This window comes from Mesoplodon densirostris, chromosome 9 (genome assembly GCF_025265405.1).
Source record: "Mesoplodon densirostris isolate mMesDen1 chromosome 9, mMesDen1 primary haplotype, whole genome shotgun sequence".
Lineage (NCBI taxonomy): Eukaryota > Metazoa > Chordata > Mammalia > Artiodactyla > Ziphiidae > Mesoplodon > Mesoplodon densirostris.
This window is the reverse complement of record NC_082669.1, coordinates 43941011-43963160: the sequence shown is the minus strand read 5'-3', so window position 1 is coordinate 43963160 and position 22150 is coordinate 43941011. Positions and strand designations below refer to the sequence as shown.

At 39.5% G+C, this 22150-nt stretch overlaps 2 protein-coding genes across 3 annotated transcripts in view; one reads left to right on the top strand and one right to left on the bottom strand.

The window, feature by feature from the left end:
• Positions 1 to 20984, bottom strand: part of ANKMY2 (ankyrin repeat and MYND domain containing 2) — a 35143-nt gene extending 14159 nt beyond the window's left edge. The window contains exons 1-4 of the mRNA XM_060107634.1: positions 20724 to 20984; positions 13136 to 13200; positions 7539 to 7677; positions 5766 to 5864 (exon numbers count right to left, since the gene is read on the bottom strand). Of these exons, the coding sequence (XP_059963617.1) occupies positions 5766 to 5864; positions 7539 to 7677; positions 13136 to 13200; positions 20724 to 20790 (370 nt within the window). The 5' untranslated portion in view covers positions 20791 to 20984. The remainder of the gene's footprint in view (positions 1 to 5765; positions 5865 to 7538; positions 7678 to 13135; positions 13201 to 20723) is intronic.
• BZW2 (basic leucine zipper and W2 domains 2) overlaps positions 20505 to 22150 on the top strand; it is a 60102-nt gene continuing 58456 nt past the window's right edge. The window contains exons 1-2 of one of the 2 annotated variants that reach the window (XM_060107633.1): positions 20505 to 20571; positions 21461 to 21498. The gene's annotated coding sequence lies outside the window, so the exon portion shown is untranslated. Of the gene's footprint in view, positions 20572 to 21357; positions 21499 to 22150 lie in introns of those variants that run through there. The other variant, XM_060107631.1, reaches the window with a different exon arrangement.

The window sequence follows — 22150 nt, the reverse complement described above, 5'->3', positions numbered from 1 at the left end:
TGCCACCAGGGAAGCCCAAGAAATAATCTCCTTTTAAAGACACAGAATTCACAATACATGAGAAGATTATGTGGATAACAACAACAAAAAAAAGCAACGTTCAACTTAAAATTGACCCTAAATGTTTAATAAAAGTTGCTTGTAATTTAAATGTCTCTTCTTCCACCCCTACACAAATGATGTTCATTCTTCCCTAATCACATCTGGCTTTCTTTACACAGAATTTAAATTTATTCTGTATAAAGTTATTAATTATCATTATAATTACTGTTCATATTGTTAAGCTAATCTCTTCCCCCCTTGAATTTGAGAAAAGCTTGGCCTCTTTGTGAAATGAATTAGAGAAAAAGCTTTTGCCCCCGTAAGCCTGGAATCCACATTACGGCTCCTCATAGATCCCTGTGCCACTTCTCTAAGCCATCTCCAGAGGTAAAAATTGTTCTAGGAAAGCAAAACCTTCCCTGGCGAAGCTGGTGGCCTGTGTTTTCCTGCTGCCTTCCCCTCCCTGGCTCCCTCTCCACTACTTCTCTGGAGCAAGAAAGTGGCCACTCGGGACAAGCAGGCTGTGCCTGCAGGGCACATTTGCAGGTGCAGACTCTTCCAGAATCTCCGGAGGACAGGCTTCTTCCTCTGCTCTGCCTGATGAGGGCTGAGGGACCAACGGCGGAGAGTCCTGGGGAGCCGGCCCAGACGCAGGGGCTCCCAGAGAGGGGTCCACCCTGGGTGGCTCTTGTGGCCCCTGCCCACTTGTACATGGTCCAGGGAGCATCTGCTTGATCCTGCCAACAACAGGTGGCCTGTGGGGGATTGCATTGTGGGCCAGGTGGACCCTTGAGGTTGGCCAAGGGCTCAGCCTGCCTGAGAGTTCAAGGAGAACCCAAGAGTGGACTGGCTTCCCGCTGTGTCTCAGCAGATGACAAAATATCTCCTGGTTTGTTGACCCTAAGACCACAGGTATAGAGAGATGGCACTTCCCTTCCCTGCTCCACGACCCTGTCGGCTTTACCTGACTGCCTAGGAGATGCAGACCTAAGGGGATCCAATCTCGAAAGACTCTGCAATGCCTCCAGCAAAGGGCTTCTTCCGCGGAACGTGTTCTGACAACTACAACCACACCACAACCAAACCATAACCACAACCACCAAAGAAGAAAACTTAAATGAAGCAGATCAACTACAGTATGTAAAGAGACTTTCATGGACCACAGAAAGATTCTATTCTTAAAAGTTAATAGACAAACTGAAAGAGGTAATCCTGGTTACTACTGAGAACTAAAATAGTAATGTAGAAGATGAAGGGGATGAAATATCTCAAAACAGAGAAAAACTAGGATATAGAAATCATTATGAAAGCGATGAGAGAGCTGAAAAACATCCAGGAAAAAAAAGAAATAGATGGAGAATTAATAATTAAACAAATGATAAAAGAACACATCCATGATATGAAGGGAAATTTTAGTAGTGATCACAGTATCATTTTTGGTATTTGATGTTATTCTTAAATGCTGAAACACCAGTTTCTTTTTCTTTTTCTTTTCTTTTTTTAAAACCAGAAATCTCCATTGTATATATCTTGAGGAGAAGTCAAACAGTAACAGGAAATATTAAAAATATGAAGTGTTCTGTTTAGAAAATGATCATTTCTACCTACATAATCTTCAAGAAGGGAGAAAAGTGACGATCAAGCAAATATACTACAAGCAGGATGCAAACATGACAGCACCAAAAGTAACACAGATAATGGTGTGCAGGAATTTACAACTGTACATGAAGAAACTAAAGAAGATGAAGACAAATTGCACTGCTTTCTAAAACACATCCAGCTTCAACAAAAAGATAGAGGTTCCTGTTTAAAAAACAAAAAAGGTGCTCTAAAATAGCTTCTAGAGACTTCCCTGGTGGTGCAGTGATTAAGAATCCACCTACCAATGCAGGGGACTCGGGTTCGAGTCCTGGTCTGGGAAGATCCAACATGCCGCAGAGCAACTAAGTGCGTGCACCACAGCTACTGAGCCTGTGCCCTAGAGCCCATGAGCCACAACTACTAAGCACACGTGCCACAACTACTGAAGCCCGCACGCCTAGAACCCGTGCTCCGCGACGAGAGGCCACCACAGTGAGAAGGCCGCGCACCACAATGAAGAGTAGCCCCCACTCACCACAACTAGAGACAGTCTGTGTGCAGCAACGAAGACCCAATGCAGCCAAAAATAAATTAATTAATTTAAAAAATTAAAATAAAAAATAAAATAGCTTCTAAATATCAAAATAGACATAGGATTGAAGGTAAAGGGATCAGAGGAGAATATAGACTTAGCTTGTAACTACATCTTCTCATCAGTCCCCCAACTAGTATACTCAGAAAAAGCCATGTTAGCAGTTGGAAATATTTGTACATAAAATACTGGCTACCTAACAATGACACTGTCGTAGGACTAGAGGTTTCTTAAAATTACACCTTTGTGAGAAGGAAAAAAATAATATTACTTTACTTTTTTCCAACATTAATCTTTCTCATTTTAGGTAGTACTTAGGTAATTTTGATATGTTATTTTTAAAAATCTGCCAATAATTTATATTAGAGTGATATACATATATATTTTAAGTTTATCTTTATAAATTTTTACTTAATTTATATTTAAATTTTATAATTGAAACTATTAAATATTTAGTTTTATGAGTTTTTAATTTATGAATTGTGAATACCTACAAATAAAATAGTACTATTAATATAGAAAATAAATGCTGGGGGTGGGGGCTGGGTGGGGACCAGTGCATCATTTTGTGCCATTATTACTATGACTGGACTTGAGTCTTCTAGATTGAATGGGCTCACTGAGTCAGCCCTCAGCAGGATTAATGAGAACATACACACAACCAGTCACATGCTAGTACAATTTTTTACTTTCAAGGATAAACTGAAATTGAAATACAGTTCCAGACTAAGAAATGAAAAGTTGACAAAGAAAAATAAATCACATTCTCACTTACAAAACCAGGATTTAGAAAACTGTGGAGTAACTTCTACATATGATTGAGAGAATAGAACAGTGATATAAGAATCATGAAACTAGCCAACATATGACTCGCATTTCAGAGAAAAAGAGAGTTTTGGTTATGATGGGTTTCAAACAATATACAACCTACGTACCATCTGAGAATGTCCTGTAACCAAACCCTAAATGAGAACAGAGGTCTCAAGATGCAGCAAGGAGAAAAGAGAGGAGAGAGTGAAGAACAAGAGCCCTTGGCAGCAGAGATAGTTAATCCCAATGGGTGGAGACAGCATGATGGAGAAATTATACTGTAGATGGTGAGGACTGCTGAAGGAGAAAGAACACACAATGAATGACACTCTAATGACATATTGGCACCAAACATTCTAGACTTTCACAGGCAAGTCCACAGCTAGTTGTAGTGGTGGAGGAGGAAAGGAAAGGCCTGTTGCCTGACAAGGCAAACAGAGAATGTGGAGAAATAAATGAGTTATAAGGATTTCATCTCGTTGGGGTTGCTAAATGGGCAAATGCAAAACCTTAAGGGTAGGGCACAGGGTATAGTTTTGCTCTTGTTTCTAGATAGTAACTGAGAAATATGCGTTTAACTGGGAGCATTGTGAATAGGAGAGTACGCACTGGTAGAATATAAAAGCATTCTTGATCTTTCAAGTTAATAAAAGGAGAAAGAAAATTTACTCTAACAAGACCAGGCCAATCACATTAAGGACACACACACACACACACACACACACACACACACACACACACACACACACACACACACACACACACACTTCCATGGTGTACTGGTAAGTGAAGAAAACAAGTTGCAAGGAATATATTTGTATGACCTTATTTTTAAAAGATGAAAAAATCTTGCACGTGTGTGAGTACATACATATACATATTGATCTGCTTGAGGGGAATGAAAGTGGGAGAATGAGTTTTTAATAAGACTAACTATAAGGAAAATATAATGTCAACTTGAAAGGGTACAATGTAATTTTCTGTCTATGAAATTAGTCTAAATAGATTAAAATGGAATGAAAACATTACCCTCACTTTAGGATGGAATTGTGGACAGGTGTACATTAGACTTTTATTAACGTAGTATTGATAGTATTAAGAAAACAGAGAAAAAGAAAAGCATTGTATTAATGGTTGAAAGTGCAGCCTCCTCCACTTCCAGCCCTGTGATCTGGGGAAAGTTACTTAACCTCTATCTAAGCTCTATTTTGTTACATTGTGGACATAAGGAAAACTTGTAGAGTTAAAGAGAACTTCAGATCATCCAATTCCCTGGCTTCTTTGTACATATTACATATCAGAAAACTGAGGATCTGGAGGTGAAGGGATTTGCCTGTGATCTTGTAACGAATTAGGAGCAGATATGAACTAAAATATGAGTCTCATGATTCCTAGTTTAGTGTTCTTTTCTTACTAAACTGACACCCTCAAAATTAGCTGAGGGCTGAGGTGGTAGCAACCAGGGAGCCCCTAACTGTGGGAGATAAATATTTCTCTGAAGTTTGCACAGCAAAGCCATACCTTTTTCAAATCCTCCTGAATTGAAGTAAAATAAAACAAGAATATTTGTTCTCAAAGAGCTGTCATAAAGTGACTCAGTGACTGTTTTGACTTAATCAACAGTACTTACTATTAGTAGTTTTAAGTAATATAATAATAAAATTTAACACCATATACAGTTACTGTCCCCCATATCTGAGTAATTCCCACTGTATCATGGCTTACATGTAATTTCTCTCTTGAAATTCCCTTGGAATGGGAGAGAAGATCCCCCTCTTTGATGTATTTTATGGAACCCTTAAGTCACCCATTGGAATACATTTTCACACAGTCATTGCCTTTATTCTCTTAGTGCCATGAATGCAGGAACACCCTCTGTCTTGTTCACCAAAGCATCTAGAGTGATGCTTGGTCTAAAGGTTGTGAACGTTAAGTATCTGTTTAATGAATCATTAGGCCTCACAGAGCTACTTACTACATTCCCAATAAATCAGATATTTCTATCATTGCTTTTCTATCAATGGACTCTTCTAACTGCCAACTCATTGGGACCAAAATACCAAACATCAAATATTCATTCCCACTCTCTTCTAAACCCCTTATATTATATCAAGTAACAGGATTAACACACCAAGAAATATTGGGCACACACAATAAATATTTGTGGTTGATGAGGATAATGAAACAGCTGTATATTGTATTATCATTAATGTTCCTTCCTAATCATTGTTTTAATTATTATAAACAGCAATAACTGATGGCATTTATTGAGAGCTACATAAAGAGCTACGTAAAGCTCTTTAGGTCCATCATCTCATTTAATCCTTTCAGTAACCATGTAAACATTTTGCAGTGGGGAAACTGAAGATCAGAATCATTAAGTAACTAGCTGCTAAGTGGTACAGCCAGAATTTCAACCCAGGATCACTGACTCCACAGTTCCTGTTCTTAAACATTAGGTTAAACTACTTCCTTAGAGGAGTAAAATATTCTCATTCAAGCATTTGACTGCAACAAAAAGGCCTCACCACACTCTGTATTTCAGAGTGGAGATTCAAAATAGCTTGTTCATGTTATCCAAAGTGTCATTAGGTGTTTCATTAAGTTAGACAAAACTGTAAACATTTGCTTTTTTAAAACTAAACATGACAGTATTTACACTCTGAGAAGCAAAGTGATATTTTTTTCCATGGGGGAAATTCTGGGTATAAGCTAATGTAAAACTGCCATAAAAACTCACCCACAAAGGCTGCCATCTGAGCTGCTGTTCTTCCTACAGAGTTGACAACATCTGTCTCGGCACCAGCTTCCAATATTACCCACGTGATGTCTTTATTACCTAGAGTTAAAAAGAAACATATTTGTTAAAATTAAGGACTGCACAATTCAAGTATTCCCTTTTAAATAATCTGTACCCTTTTTTTTTCTGCTGAGTTTTAGGTTTCTATTTTGTGGATATTTTCATTTTTTCCAAAATATAAATCATAACTATAGCAAAAAGTAAAATGCTATAGAACCCGCATAGAAATTAACCTTATTTTCTAGAAAACACATCAAGCGATACAAAAATAGTATGGAATTGAATATAACTTTTTTTTTAACAAGACAAAGTATGTTTTTCCTATGATAATACTTAGTATTAAAAAAAGAATAATGCTTGGTATAAAGTCAAAACAAAAAATAAAAAACAAAGACAAAAAATAAAATGAATAAAAGTCTCCCCTTAATGTCTACTAACTCATCCCATCCTTCACACCTACAGGCCCTGAGATAACTACTGACAGTTGAGGATCTATCTTTTTACACTTTGTCCTATCTACAAATTCACAGTGATTCTATTTGTGTTCTTTCACTAAAGGAATCATTACAGATAATCTGCTATTATAAACTATACTCAGTGGACAGCATTTCCCATTACTTTTTGCAAGCTTGAACTATGATTTCCTTAGGAACAGTTCCTGGAAAACACTGTAGGATCAAAGGTTATGCATATTTTAAATGCGTTTTACCAGGCTGCCTTCCAGCAAGGTTGGGCTGATGTATAGTCCCCAAAACAGTGCACAAAAGTTCCTATGCCAAGACTGGGCATCATCATTCCTCCTTAACCTTTGCCAATATGTTTAAGTGAAAGGTTATCATTTGTTGTTCTAATCTGCAGATCTTTGAGAGCGTTTTAAGCTTATTAGCCAGTTGTATTTCTTTTGTTCTCTGTTCAATTTTCTGTCTAATTTTCTACTGTAGTATTTGTTGTTTTCTAACTGATTTATAAGAACTCTTCATATATAATGATATAACCCTTTTAGAAATAGTAATAACTATTTTCCTTAGTTTTTTAATTTATATTTTAACTCTATGGTATTTTCTATATATGGAAATGTTTTAAGATTTTATGTAATCAAATTAGGCAATGTTGCCCTTTTTGAATTCTATATTTTATACTATGCTTAGAAATGCTTTTTCCCCCTGGATTATAAAAATACAGATTACTGCTTTCAAAGCATGGTAATATTAAGTTACATATTTATTTTCTTAAAAAACTGTAACAAGGACAGATAATTCCACTTAATTTTAGATATTTCCCAATTGTCTTTATTCAGCAAATTATAAGCAACATGAATCAGAGTAAGTTTCTAAATGGATCATCATATTTAGTACTTAAATGTCACTGAAGCAAATGGCCCTATCATAGCAGGTATTCTCTCAAGAGGACAACAAAGAAGCTTTCATATTACTTCAAAATGTAAAACTATAGAACAGCAAAGGAACTAAATTGTAAGGATAATAGATCTAGCTCCACAACTCTAAACAAAATATATTGTCAATACAAAGAATCAAGTGATTTAAATAACTAAAGAAACATCACCAAATAAACTATATAACATACTTCATACATTATAGCTTTTCAAAACCGATTCCCACCATGTCTTTCCACAAGACATGATGTACATATACTTATAACAAATTTGTATAGGTGACTATTATTGGTATGTTAGAATAAATGCTAAAACTTCACCAGAAAGTGCAGCAAACATGAGGGCTGTGTATCCATGTTCATGTTGATGACAATTTACATCAGCTCCATGTCGTAAAAGTAATTTGCACATATCAAGTTTTCCTTTATATGCAGCATGCATTAGAGGAGTCATTCCATTCTTTAACAGAAAGGGAAAAAAAGTATTAAGTTTACTTATTTACCTTTCCCCCTGCCTATGAACAGTTCTTGCAATTAAATTAAAACACAAAATAAAATGAATTAATAAAATCATCTTTATAATCTGCATTTTTATACTCAATTCCCCACTTGGATCTTCCATAAACTGCTGAAGAAAAAAGATGGTTTTATTACCTGAGGTTTTCTACAGATTAGCAAACAGATTCAGAGAAGAACTGCTCAACTTCACATGACTAGTAAAATGGCCAGGGCAAGGACCAAAACTTAAATTTATCAGGGCTCTCATCTCTACTACACATACTTAGCTCCTGGGGAAAGAAATGAACAAGCAGATATAAATGAGTTAAAAAAAGAAAAGAAAAAAGTAAGGAAAAACCTTAAAACAAATAGAATGCTTATCAAGGGGAAAGTTGAATATGGTATATCCATAGCATGGAATAGTATGGAATAGTATGATGTTACTAATTGAATACATTTGTATCTATTGAATTGAAAAAATTTCCATGAATTACTGCCAATGAGAAAAACAAGATGTGGGAAATGTATATTAGAGCGTTCTCATATTTAAAAAATGATCCTCAAAATCACATTTATATTTTGATCATATATATGATTTGGTTATATATATGATTATATGAATATGGAGAAATGATTGGTAGTGTTTACACCAGGCTACACTGTTTAGTCTCCATATGTTCTGTCCATATCCAATGAAACATCCCACTTTATATGTTGAGTACCTAATACTATTTGGTGGATAAATAAATGAGATGTTCCCTGTAAGTAAATCTTCTCAGAATCCAGGAGAGACCCTCTGAGTGCTGGAATTTCAGAGTTACTCTGAATGAAAACCTCTCTAAAACATATAATCTCTTTTTTTTTTAGCAAATCTTAGAATACTAACATAATTTGAATTGTTCTTGATGATTCTAGACTATTATAATGAACATCATCATCAATATTATCAGAGGCTTGTTGATGTGAGAATCATAGGAAGGTTGTACAAGAGGCAACTTAGTAGTAGTCAATGTTTCTTGAGAGTAGTAATGGGAAAATGATAAGGAGATTAAAACTTTAGTAGTTTTAAAAACTTTAAATATGATGATCCTAAAAATAAAGTTTCTCTCCCATAATTTTTAAATCAAAGAATTCATCAATATTAGTCTATTAAGTTACAACTCTCTACATTAAATGCAGCATTCATTCATTCAGCAAATATTTATTGAGTGCCTAAGATATGTCAGACACAGATCTGTGCACTGTGGGTAGCAATAAGCAAATTCCATGCCCCTAAAGTCTAAGTCCCTGGCACTAAATTTTAGTAGGGGTGACAAGGCAGATGGTGATAATAAGTGCTATAGGGAAACAGCATCGAGTAAGGGGGAGAGGGAATGGCAGAAGGTAAGAAGAGATTGTTATTTTTAAAAGGACAGTCAAAGAATGTCCCTCTGAGCAGGTGGCATTTGAAGAAAGCCCTGGAGGGAGCAAAGGACATAAATAACTAGAGGAAGAATGCTCCAGTAAAGAGAATGAAAGTGTAAAACTCTGGGGGAGAGGAGCATTGGGTTCAAGGAATACCAAGGAGGCCAAATCTGTGCGCAGCTCACTCATAGAAGCTCCAGGAACCTCCCTGTCTTGAATTTGGTGCTCCTAGGTTTAAACATTAAGTATAGGAGTGTGTCTCATGTTTTAACATTAAGTAGGATGCCAATGCTTGTGGAAGGTTTCTGCAAACTTGTTCAAGTTACAGAAAAGCCATTCTATCTTAAGTTGTTAAAAGAGTTTTTACCCTCAGTAGTTAAATATTATCAAATGCATTATATCTATTGAGATGATTATATTTCTCTTTTATTCTGTAATATAGTGAATTACGTTGAAAGATTTTCTAAACTGAACCATCCTATCATTCTTGGAGAAACCTTACTTGTTTAAGTCTTATTACTCTTTTGATACACTTCTGGATCAAGTTGCTAATACTTTATATAGTGTTTTTGCATCTGTATTTACAAAGTGAATTGAGCCCATAGTTTGCTTGGGCTTCTTCCTATTTTGGCATCAGCATTATGCTAACTTTATCAAATGAGTTAGGCATCTTCCCATCTTTTTATGAACTAATGGTACAATCTGTGTAAAATGAGAATTAAATGGTCCTTGAATGTTTTGTAAAGCTTACTCAGGTGTGCAGCTTTAGAAGGTAGTTGGCACTTAAAACATTTATACAAATCTTCCTTAATTATCCCAGTTTTTCTATTTCTATATGAGATAAATATGTTCATTTTTACTTTTCTAAAAAATCACTTTCATATGGGTTTTCAAATGAATTGGCTTTAAAAAGTTATGACAATTCCTCTTATAATTGCAGTTATGCTTTCACTTCCTTGGTGTTTATTTATTATTTTCTTGCTTATACTTTCCAAATTGTGTCTTTTTTTTGGTCTTAAATTGATAACTGTGTTTTATCTTTTCTTTTTTAACAGCTTCATTGTGATATAATTTACTCATTTAACATTACAATTAAATAGTTTTAAGTATTTTCAGAGTTGTGCAACCATCACCACAATCAATTTTAGAATATTTTTGTCAAAACCAAATGAAATACCATACCCATTAGCAGTCATTCCCGTTACCCCTCCCCATCCCATTACCCAGCCTTAGGCAACCACTAATCTATTTTCTGTGTCTATGAACTTGCCCATTTCGGACATCTCCTATACATGAAATCATACAATATTAGTCTTGTTTGATTGGCTTCTTTCACTTGGCAGAATGTTGTAGCATGCACCCATGTTGTAGCATGCACCAGGACTTCATTCCTTTTTGTGATTGCATAATATTCTGTTGCATGGATATCCTACACTGTGTTTATCCACTTATCAGTTGATGGATGTTTGGACTGTTTCCACCTTTGGCTGTTATGAATAATGCTGCTATAAACATTCATGTTCAAGTTTTTGTATTGTCATATGTTTTATTTTTCTTAGTTACATACCTAGGATTGCTGAGTTATATGGTAACTCTATGTTTAATCATTTGAGGAATTGTCAACCCATTTTAAAGAGCAGATGCACCATTTTATATTCCCACCAGCAAAGCACGAGGGTTCCAGCTTCTCCACATCCTCACTAATACTTGTTATTATCTCTCTATATTTTTTTATTATCGCCATCCTAGTGGGTGTAAAGTGGCCTCTCATTGTGGTTTTGATTTGCATTTCCCTGGCAGCTAATTTTGAGCCTTTTTTCATGTGCATATTGGTTATTCATATGTCTTCTTTGGAAGAAGAAGATCCTTTGCCCATTTTTTTAATAGGGTTATATGTCATTTTTCTTATTGAGTTGTACAAGTTCTTAATATGTTCTAGTTACAAGTCCCTTACCAGATATGAGTTGTAAAACTATTCTGTGGGTTTTCTTTTTACTTTCTGGATGGTGTGCTTTGAAGCACAAAGGTTTTAATTTTTTCTTTATTTTTTCTTTTGTTGCTTGTGCTTGATGGTTTAAAAATTTTTTTATTTCTATTTTATTTTTCTTAACTCATTTCTTATATTTTCTGAGTATACTTTATTCTTTTTATCTAATTTCATGAGTTGAAAGCTCAGAACAACACAAAGATTTAAAGTACAATAACAAGTGCTACAAAATTTCCTCTGAATATGACTTTGGCCACATGACACAGCTTTTGATAAACAGTAGCTTTTTTTTTTTTTTTTGGCGGTACGCGGGCCTCTCACTGTTGTGGCCTCTCCAGCTGCGGAGCACAGGCTCCGGACGCGCAGGCTCAGCAGCCATGGCTCACTGGCCCAGCCTCTCCACGGCATGTGGGATCTTCCCGGACCAGGGCTCGAACCCGAGTCCCCTGCATTGGCAAGTGGATTCTTTATCACTGTGCCACCAGGGAAGTCCTGTATTATACTATTTTGTAAAGGAAAATTTTAACTAACTTTAAACAAGTTTACCAAATGCAATATAACACTGAAAATAAACAAAAATATGCTCCAAAGAATAAAACATATAACCTGAATGTTTTTAAAAATTCTGAATAGTTCTTGGGTAAAAGAAGAAATAGAAGTCGAAATTTCCTACTTTAAACAACCGGAGACACAACATTTATCAAAAGTTACTGTTTAGGGGCTTCCCTGGTAGCGCAGTGATTAAGAATCCGCTTGCCAATGTAGGGGACACGGGTTCGAGCCTGGTCCGGGAAGATCCCACATGCCGCGGAGCAACTAAGCTCGAGCACCACAACTACTGAGCCTGCGCTCTAGAGTCCGTGAGCCACAACTACTGAACCCAAGTGCCGCAACTGCTGAAGCCCACGCACCTACAACCCGTGCTCCGCAACAGAGAAGCCACCGCAATGAGAAGCCCGCACGCCCCAATGAAGAGTAGCCCCGCCCCGTTCCCCGCAACTAGAGAAAGCCCGCACGCAGCAACAAAGACCCAACGCAGCCAATAAATAAATAAATAAATAAATAATTTTAAAAAAAGAAAAAAACTCATTAAAAAAAAGTATAATACATAAACCAATTTTAAACAGTGTTCAATGTAAATGGAGATGTACTATTTCTGTCTTATATAAAGTGCATAGACTGTTAGGTTATCCAAATTTTCCATCCCTTGAATACTTTTTTCTACTTATCATTTTCTAAAAGATTCTATTGTGGTTTTATAAATTTCTCCTTTGAATTCTACCTTTTTCTTTAGGAACCTCAAAGCTTATAAGATTATTAGTGAAGGCTTAAGGCTGGTATATTCCTGGTGGTTTATCGACTTTCTATAAGAAAGAGTCTTCATCATTTTTTTTTTTTTTTGCTTTTTTGCTTTAAACTTTATTTTGTCTGATATTAACTTTACTACCCATGTGTGGGTAAAGGGTTAACAAAACACCTCCTTTGCTGCATGAGAAACTGAAATTCAGTTAATGTTCTAGTACTAGAACTGTCCTGTATAATAGAGTATCTACTAGCCACACATGGCTAATGACTGCCATACTGGACAGCTCTGAAGAGAAACTACCATCTCAGAAAGTTATTCTGGATTGTAATTGTTCTAGAAAGTTGAGTTTAGGTCAGTTAACCCTCCCGAGAAGTAGAATTGCTGGATCAAAGATATGTATATTTAAAAATGAGAAATATTCTAAAATTTTCTCCAGAATATGATGCCAATTTACACCTAATCCAGTAGCATATAAAAGTCCAATGTTTCCCACACTTCACAAGAAATGATATGGAATTGGTTTAACGGTCACTTATTTTATTACCAGTAAAATTAAACATGTTTTTACATCCTTATTTGTCTTTTGCAACCTGTCTGCTGATATTTGCTTTAGAGCTTAGTATAAGTTGAGCACAAATGCTAGAAAACAACTCTTATTATTAGATTTTATATATTATCCATTCTCATAGGAAGTAAAACTTTATTAAATGTTTTAAATTTTACCTCATCCAAGCAGTTGACATGAACATTCTTGCTGGCTAACAATGTTCCAGCTTCTTGGACAGTACCTTAAAAAAAAAAGAAAGAAAGAAAGTGCAAAGGTTATTTATATTTAGAACAGAAAAAAAATCTGAAAAAAAATCTAACGTCAAGGAAACAGACTTTAAAGGGTTATCTGTGAAACTAAGATGAGTCAGGTCAGGTTGCTAAGAAATAAAGCATCAATTGCATACTGTTTATTCCACAAAGTAATTATCCCAGAGAACAGATTCATATAGACTAAAATAGCTCCATCTTGCTTTTACTTCCACTGGCCTTAGAGTATATTAAATTGGTCACATTTTCCTTTTGGCAGTAATACAATAACCACAAAGCATAAGACTTTTAATACTGAAACAAATCTTAAAGGGCATCTAATCCAACCCACCATCTAAAGCTTAAATTGCAGGCAATGTAATAACAATTCAAAATACAGTCAGTATTTATATACCTCGTCACCACTACGTCCTGTGAATTGATGGCATGCTCCTAATAGGATTCTTGGTTTGGAAATGCTGAGGCAAATGTATCTTTTATGCCTGGTACTATATAAAAGTGCCATATGGTCAGTCTTCAGACTCTCATACTGAAAGCCATCTGATGTAAACCTGAAGGTCAGTCTGTAAATTTGTAAATAAGCTGTAATCGGGCCACGACTATCAGGTTTTCCAGCCTTCTGTAAGGCATACTAAGGCACAGTTGCAGGAGAGAATGTTGCTATTATCATCCTTAATAGGAGCCAATCACATGTTCTGCCAAAAAATTTCTGGTGTGACAGGGAACAGGATAATGAAATTGCATGTTCTCAGGGAGAAAGGATGAGATAAGCCTCTCCTCTAAAAGGACATAAAAGAATAGAAGCATCCTCAACTAGGAGTTATTTCTTGTCTTTAAATTTAGAATTATAGTTCAAGAATGTGTTAAACTTTGCAATTCTTCCAGAGCTAAAGGTGGAATGCAGAATCAAGCTTAGCCTGCTTCTTTCTACCCAACCTGCTTCTTAGGCACATGGTCTGAGTGCCCCTCACCAACAGAGGGGAGATACAGAAATGTCTCCTAGATTGGTAGCGAAATAGCTCAGCTGGGGAAATGTCAAGTGAGTGATCTACAAGGCCCCGAATTACCACAGCAGCTATTTTGCCAGTAGTTCATTTGTCTGATCCCACACTCCACCTGAGGGCAGTTGGTATGACTGGCTGAATGGCTACAGAGGGAGATGGGAAAGCCTTCAAGCATGCAAGCAAGTTGTGCGGGGCAGCTTATCCATACCTGTGGCTTCTCACCAGAGACTCTCAAACATCTTTGGAAAGGAATTAGAACAACCTCCTGCGCACGTTTCACTTGAGGAAGATGCTTCAGCTGAACCCCATTATCCACTGAGGAATAACTAAAGTTATTTTCCATCTGACTGAGAGATGTTTACGCAATAAAGGGAGAATACTATAGGGATTGTGATCATGCCAAAGCCTGCTATATGTTAGGGAAAGGATGGGGATTGCAATCATAAAACATTTGGCTCATACTAGACAACAGGCCAATAATTCTATAAAATGTTTAGCCCAGTGGCTAACAATGTATGGTAAATCTGTCCAATCGCAGGGCAATTAAAAAAAAAAAAAGGTGAGTTGTTCACTCACATACCATGGAATACCAGTTAGTCTTTTGAAATGCAGGGACCAGGATGGGAAAAGTTTTCTGAAACTGTTTGGGCTTCTAGAGAATGAAAACATATTTTGGAAAATAGATGAGCAAAATACCCCCAAGAGGAAAAACTTTTGATGATTTCTAACTTGGAGTTCCTAATTTAATGACAGTAGGAAACTGTAGAAGGTCTAGAATAGCATGGAAATGGGAAACACATAGTTTACACAGAAGGATTTTTATTTTTTGTCATTCCTTACTGTGCATAGTAGGCTCTCAAACAATATTTTGCAATTAAATTTAAAAGATTAATTGCTGGGCTTCCCTGGTGGCGCAGTGGTTGAGAATCCGCCTGCCGATGCAGGGGACACAGGTTCGGGCCCCGGTCCAGGAAGATCCCACATGCTGCGGAGCGGCTGGGCCCGTGAGCTACGGCCGCTGAGGCTGCGCGTCCGGAGCCTGTGCTCCGCAACGGGAGAGGCCACAACAGTGAGAGGCCCGCATACCAAAAAAAAAAAAAGATTAATTGCTTTACTTGGGAAAGAAATATGTTAAATCTGATTTAACAAACTCTTAAGATGAGGGGATGTGGTACTATAAGGGGGATGGGAAATGAGTCAACATTTATCCTCAATGGAGACAAAGATGAATAGACATAACTGACGAAAGTAATATTTAATAATTTGTTTCCCTTGTGAGAATTTCTCCAAGTTGCTCCAGAGAAGAAAACACAACCCAACCTGCTCCATTAGGGTAGGATAGATAACTTATTTGGATGGACCAGCATTTTAGCAGAGAAGAGATGATGATAAGAGTGATATTCTCACTGTTACTGCCCTCTCTTATAAAAGAGCCCTTTCAGGACCACTATAAAACTGAACAGGTCCTATAAAACCCTCAGTTTTCTTATATAGGAAGCAGAAATAATAACATTCATCCCATAGTGTTCTTAGGACTAAGGGCTTGTCTTGGTGCGGGGCACAGAGTACAACCTCAGTGCATATTAGATGCTCTTGTTATTTATATTTACAGCAGCATAATATAATTCATTGCGACATTTCTAATATCTAGTTTGGGACCACTGGTCTCTACTGAAGACATGGAGAAGTAGCCAAAACAAACAAAAAGGGAGAAACAAACTAACATGACATTTTCTGTTTCCAGCAATCCATCAGATAGTCATGAGACCTGAATATTTATGAGTTTCAATCATTTAGTGGGATCCCTCAACAGGAATGTTTTGAGGAATCTATATCTAAGTTAAGTATTTAAAAAACTATTTGGCTTGTTAGTTGCTGTTACATTTATGTATAAGTACAATCATGTATAAATAATTAAAGTGTCTGAATTTAAAAATAATATATGGGGCTTCCCTGGTGGCGCAGTGGTTGAGAGTCCGCCTGCCGATGCAGGGGACACGGGTTTGTGCCCCGGTCCGGGAGGATCCCACATGCCGCGGAGCGGCTGGGCCCGTGAGCCATGGCCGCTGAAGCCTGCGCGTCCAGAGCCTGTGCTCCGCAACGGGAGAGGCCGCAACAGTGAGAGGCCCGCGTACCGCAATAAATAAATAAATAAATAAATAAATAAATAAATAATAAAATAGAGACTTCTAATTACAATAAATATTTTGAAATAGTGAATCTGTTTAAGTGTAAAGTTTCTAAATTCTCCTGTGTGTATCTATTTTTAGACTTTGTAACAAAATGTCCTCAAGTTAGGATTATGAATCATGACATAAAAATTAGAGTAGTTAAAAGAGCTGTTGTTTTGTAAAGGAAGACAATGAAGCCCACAGAGGTTGCAAAACCTGCCCAGTCATATAGTTAATAGTAACTACGTATTTGAATTTAAATTTGTCTTTGAACTCTATGCTATAATTATTAGTAGGCCTAAATCTTTCTTTATACCAGAGGTACTAGCGATAACATTATTAACTACACAGGACCTTACAGCAGGATCTTTTTTTTTTTTTTTTTTTTTTTTTGCGGTATGCGGGCCTCTCACTGTTGTGGCCTCCCCCGTTGCGGAGCACAGGCTCCGGACGCGCAGGCTCCGGACGCGCAGGCCCAGCGGCCACGGCTCACGGGCCCAGCCGCTCCGCGGCATATGGGATCCTCCCAGATAGGGGCACGAACCCGTATCCCCTGCATCGGCAGGCGGACTCTCAACCACTTGCGCCACCAGGGAGGCCCGAGCAGGATCTTTTAATAGTCCCAAATTGGAAACAACTGAAATGTCCATCAGTGTCACCAGGTAAGCAAATAGTAGTATATCCATGCATAGGAAATAAAAGAAATAAGAAACAAATTATTGGTACAGTATGGATGAACCTCAATATCATGATGCTGAGTGAAATAAGTCATGCAAAAAAAAGGAATATTTGTTATACTTATTGTATAATTCCACTTACATAAAATTCTAGAATAGAGAAATCTAATCAATAGTGACATCTATCAGTGGTTGCCTGGAGATAGGGGTGGAGGGAGGGACAGATTACAAATGGGTATGTAGAACATTTTGGGGGTGATAGAACTGTTCATTGTCTAGACTGCAGTAGTTTCATGGATATATACTTATGTCAAAACTGACTTTTAAAAAAGTGTACACTTGAAATATGTACCATTTATCGTACTTTAGTTATACTCCAATAAAATTGGTAGAATAAACCTTACTGTCCGAGTCTGCTTCACATCTCCTTTAACACAAATAATAATAATAATTTAAAAAGTACGTTACTTTCTTGTGAAGTCGGCAACAGTGATCCCAGGGATTTCAAGTACTAAACAAGATAAGTAATGAAAGACTTTATAGTTTATATTCTTTAAGTTTAATTTATTTTGAAATAGTGTTTCCTCAGTGTTTAATGAAAAAGATATCAGAGCTTAGAAGAAGGGGTCAATCTACAAGTAATATAACCCAGTTAACTGTGCTTAAGTGATTTCATTTCTCTTCTGAAATGCTGTGAAATGGATGCTGTCAGTGACTATGATTTAAATGGCTATGTGAGAAACAGCTTCTCAGTTTCATCTGGAACTTCTTTTTGGTATTCTAACAAATAAACAACCTGTAGAATACCTAGAATGTGCATTTACTCAGAAGAAGAAATTGTCTAAAAGTGTCCAGTAGCAATGTGCGGTACTCTCTGGACTGTAAGTCACACTTAAAATCAGCTTAACTTCTGGAGGGCAGTGGTTAGCCAGAGGGAGAACTCAAAAATTTGCTGAGTTTATTTCAGATTGGCCAAGATGACAGGTCACACGTGGCTGGAAACTTATTGTTAGTTCCACGTACTAGTACTGACTAAGCCAGTGCTTCTCAAAGTTGAGAAATGTACCGAAGGGAAAAATAATCAGAACTCTACTCACCTCCTTTAAAGAAAATTGCTTCTTATGAGTACGAATATAAAGTTTATGAGCTTCGTTCAACTGTAAGCCAAAAATTATTTTACAAATTTTAAATGCACACAAAACTACAAAATCAATAACATTTACAATTAAAATTAATTTAACTCGACAGATGAAAATATTTTGCTGCAATTAAATTGCTTCTCAAAGTGAATAAGATATGGTATGCACTCTGGTGCTGGTTTCATTTTTTCATTTCGTTTAGTTTGTTTTCAAGTCCAGCATATTTCTAGGACTGTGGGCCATATGATATCTCTGCCACTTATTACCTATATTATATTGGGCAAGCTACTTGAACTTTTCAGTTTCTTGGTTTCTTGTCTATCAAGTAGAGACTGCCATATTTACCATAATAATAGCCAATACAGTATTTTAAACACATTACTCATACTAACTCATTTTATCCTTATAGCAATGTTGTGAGGTGGGTACCATTTTTCACATGGAGAACCTAAGGCTCAGAAACAGTAATTTGCCCAAGGCCAAGTCACCAGCAAATGAATGAGGTAGGATTCCAAATCAGACTTGAAAGGTTAACTACCGTCCTATGCTGTCCCTCATAATGTTGTAGCTTAAAAATAATTCCTAGCTTATCAAGATTAAACACATGGATATATGTAAAGTGCTAAGAATTATGCCAGGCCCCAAATAACAATCAGTAAAGGTTGGCTACGGTTGTTACTTTCTCTTATCTCCCATTACTTTTTTTTAAGAGTATGGTAATGTCCCACAGACCTTCACTTGACAAGAATGTATCACATACTCTGTCCATCGCACTTCTTTTCTCATCAGTTTGGACCAATTAAATAGGTGAAACAGTGTCTGTGTAATTTGTTGCACGATGTGGGCCCAGAAAAAAATCACAGTGCTAACCAGGCAAAATTCACATTAATTCTTTTATTTAATCTTAAAAAATAAAAACTAGTGGACACCTAATACTGTATCCAAGGATTCCCTCCCTACGTCCCCACACACACCACCTGCCACTTTCAGAGACCCCCCTTTATAAAACTGCTCACTTGTTTACACTTTTGAGAGAGGGTGATAGCTCTGGACTGCTTAAAAACAGAATTTGCATCCCTGGTGGATTATAAGTTGATGCTTTGTCTCCTTTTTTTGCCCAGCACTGTACCTGGCACAGAGCTGAGACTCACATGGCTGCTGAGTTGAATCCCAGGGCCACCAAAGGCACGGGGACATGAACCAGAGACAGGCAGAAAAGGGAGACTGCAGTGCCAAACAGGTCAGCGAGGACCGTGCAGAACAATCTGCACCAACTCCAAGTCCCACAATTCTAGGCAAAGAGCACATCATAGCAAATTACAGCTGTGACTGAGTTCAACCTGTCGAGATCAGATGGGGTGGGCTCAGCTCATGAGCACCTGTTGAGTTCCAATCCGATATTTCTCTCCTTTACGTTTAGACTTTTCTTGTCAGTATAAAGAATACATGTGCCTTTCTCTCTGTAGGTCCAGATGGGAGCCAGGCTACTTAGAAAAAAAGAAAGACTGGAAATTGGGAAGTTTTATGTTACAATGACTGGCTCCTCTGCCGTTCGAGGGAGCTTAAAACAGCCACATGAACAATGCCCGCAGTTCCCACACATCCTTATCGCCGCGCCGTGACAGTGCAGAAGCCACGTAGTCACGCTATTGTCACCTGCCAGGTAACGGGACTTCGGGAACTCTTCTGGGACGTCCACTCGGGGACGGAGCGGAAAACATGGCTTCTGGCTCGTCCCCGGGGCCTGCGTCTCCCCCTCCCTAGGACCCGGAGCGGCGGAAGTGGGACGCGCGTTGGGAGAATGGAAGGGAAAGCGCGATTAGAAGGTCGCAGCCCTGCGAAGTGCGCAGAGCGGTGTGGACGCCTCCCCAACCTCCTCTCTGTTCTGCGAGTTCCTGCGGCGGACGGGGGCTTCTGGAAGGAAGCCAGGGAGGCCCTGGACTCAGAAGCCTCAATGCGGCAAATTACAGACCTTGTTTTGTGCCCTTGTAAAGAACCCTTCTCCTTAGGAGCTCCCTCCACCCGCCCCAAGCAAGGGCGGGGACAGCCAAGGGATCCAGATCTTTCGGCCTCCGGAAGTCGAAACGGCCCTTAGACACCGATCTAAGAACCTGAAACTTCCAGACCACTATCGCCCAGACGGACTGTGGTCAAAATCACCTTAGGAGTTTTGAAGAATGCACATTCTGAGGCCCCACCCCGGGTCGCTCATTATCATCCGAAGTGGAGCCTGGAAATGTGCACCCTTCCAAAAGCTGATTTAGAAGACGAACGTCTGCAACCTCCGCTCCCGTCCCAGCGGCGCTTCTCCTTCCCCACCTCTCCGCCCCCGCAACCGGTCCCAGACCAAAGGTAGGAGCGCTGTTTCCCGGTCGCAGGATGTCAGCCTCTCAAATCCGCAACCCAGGGTCAGCCGGGCCGGGGGCGCCGCCCGGGCTCCGCCACGCCCCCCTTCCCTCCCGGGCCAGGCAGGCAGCGCCCCCGCCGCAGCCCAGCACCCACACCTTTTCCGATGACTTCCAGCAGATCCTTTTCCTCCTGGGTCAGCTCGCCTTTCTTTATGTGAACCATTGCTTCCGCCAGCGTGACAGCTATTGTTTCTTTGGGAGTATTAAAAAGAAACGACGTGTCTGTATTAGGAACGCCAGCCGCAAGGTTAGGCAACTTGAGACTAGGACATTAAGTAGCCAACCGCGGAAGCTTTCGAATTCTCTCCACCCTCCCGGGGGCTGGCGAGCAGCCGGCGAGCTTGGGCGAGCCGGGCGGGCAGTCTCTGCAGGCCCAGCGGTAGTCTCCGCCCCCCTCGATTCATTGGCCCGGCCGGGAGGAGGAGCTGCAGGAGGCGGCAGCGAGATTCTCCCATTGGAACAGCCTGGGAAGGAAAAACCAAATGGAGAAAATCAGAGGGGGGGCATTAAATGCCTGTTACACGTCTCCCACCGCCATCCTTTCCGGTGCAGATATTTAGGGACACACAGTATTTAAATTCTCTTTCTGGAATTTCTGTGTTCGGCAGTTTCTGCTAGGGGCATGCATCTTCCTTGCTCTCCCTATACACCCCCCTTCATTTCCCAGGGAGTGGAGAGGCCCGGGACGGGGGCGGGCTGGGAGGCGGGGCGGCGTGGTAGGCGGGGCTGCGCCGAGCTCCGTGTGTCGGTGTCAATGTGTCTGTCCTTCACTCCTCCATTGTCTGCCGCCACCACTGCCGCCGCTGCCACCGCCGCTGCCGGAATCGCTGCAGCCCCCAGTCTCGCGCGTCGCCGCTACCTCCTCGGACAGGTGAGAAGCAGCCCAGGTAGGGCAGGGGGGGAGCCGGGAAGCCTTCGACAACCGGAGCCAGAGCCCCACCGGGAGCTTACCCCCTGCCGGAGCTGGCCCTGAGGAAGCATGTGTCTGGTGGGGCGGCTTCCTTCCTCTCGGTGGGGAAGCCGCCCCTCCACCCCATTACCATCACTTATACCGCGTATCAGTGCCCCGGAGTCAAGACCCGCCACTTGCCACATTTGGCCGTCCCGGGAGACCGAGAGCGGCCAGGCGCCGGCCACGAGGTGGGAAGTGGCGGGTGCCCATCGTCCCGTGCGTGGCATCGCCAGATGTAACTCCCGGGGAAGGCAGGGTTGAGGCTTTGGACTCGGGGTGGGGTGGAGAGGAGAGCACCCCATTACGAGCGAGATGAACGCATGTGAGAGTAGTCTCGGGAGAAGGTAGTTCTCATTTGGCAACCTGCCCTCCTCACCCCTCCACCCACCCACCCCCACTTGTCATCTCCTCTGGCGTCTGTGGGAGCTGTAGAAGAAAACCGGATCTGATCGCTCTATGATGCCCGTTAAGGATGTTTGGAAGCAATTTACACTTGAACTAATACTTCGTTTATGAAAGACAGCCGGGGATGAGGGGGGGAGGGAGGGCCTCTTCTCTCTTCTAGAGTTCC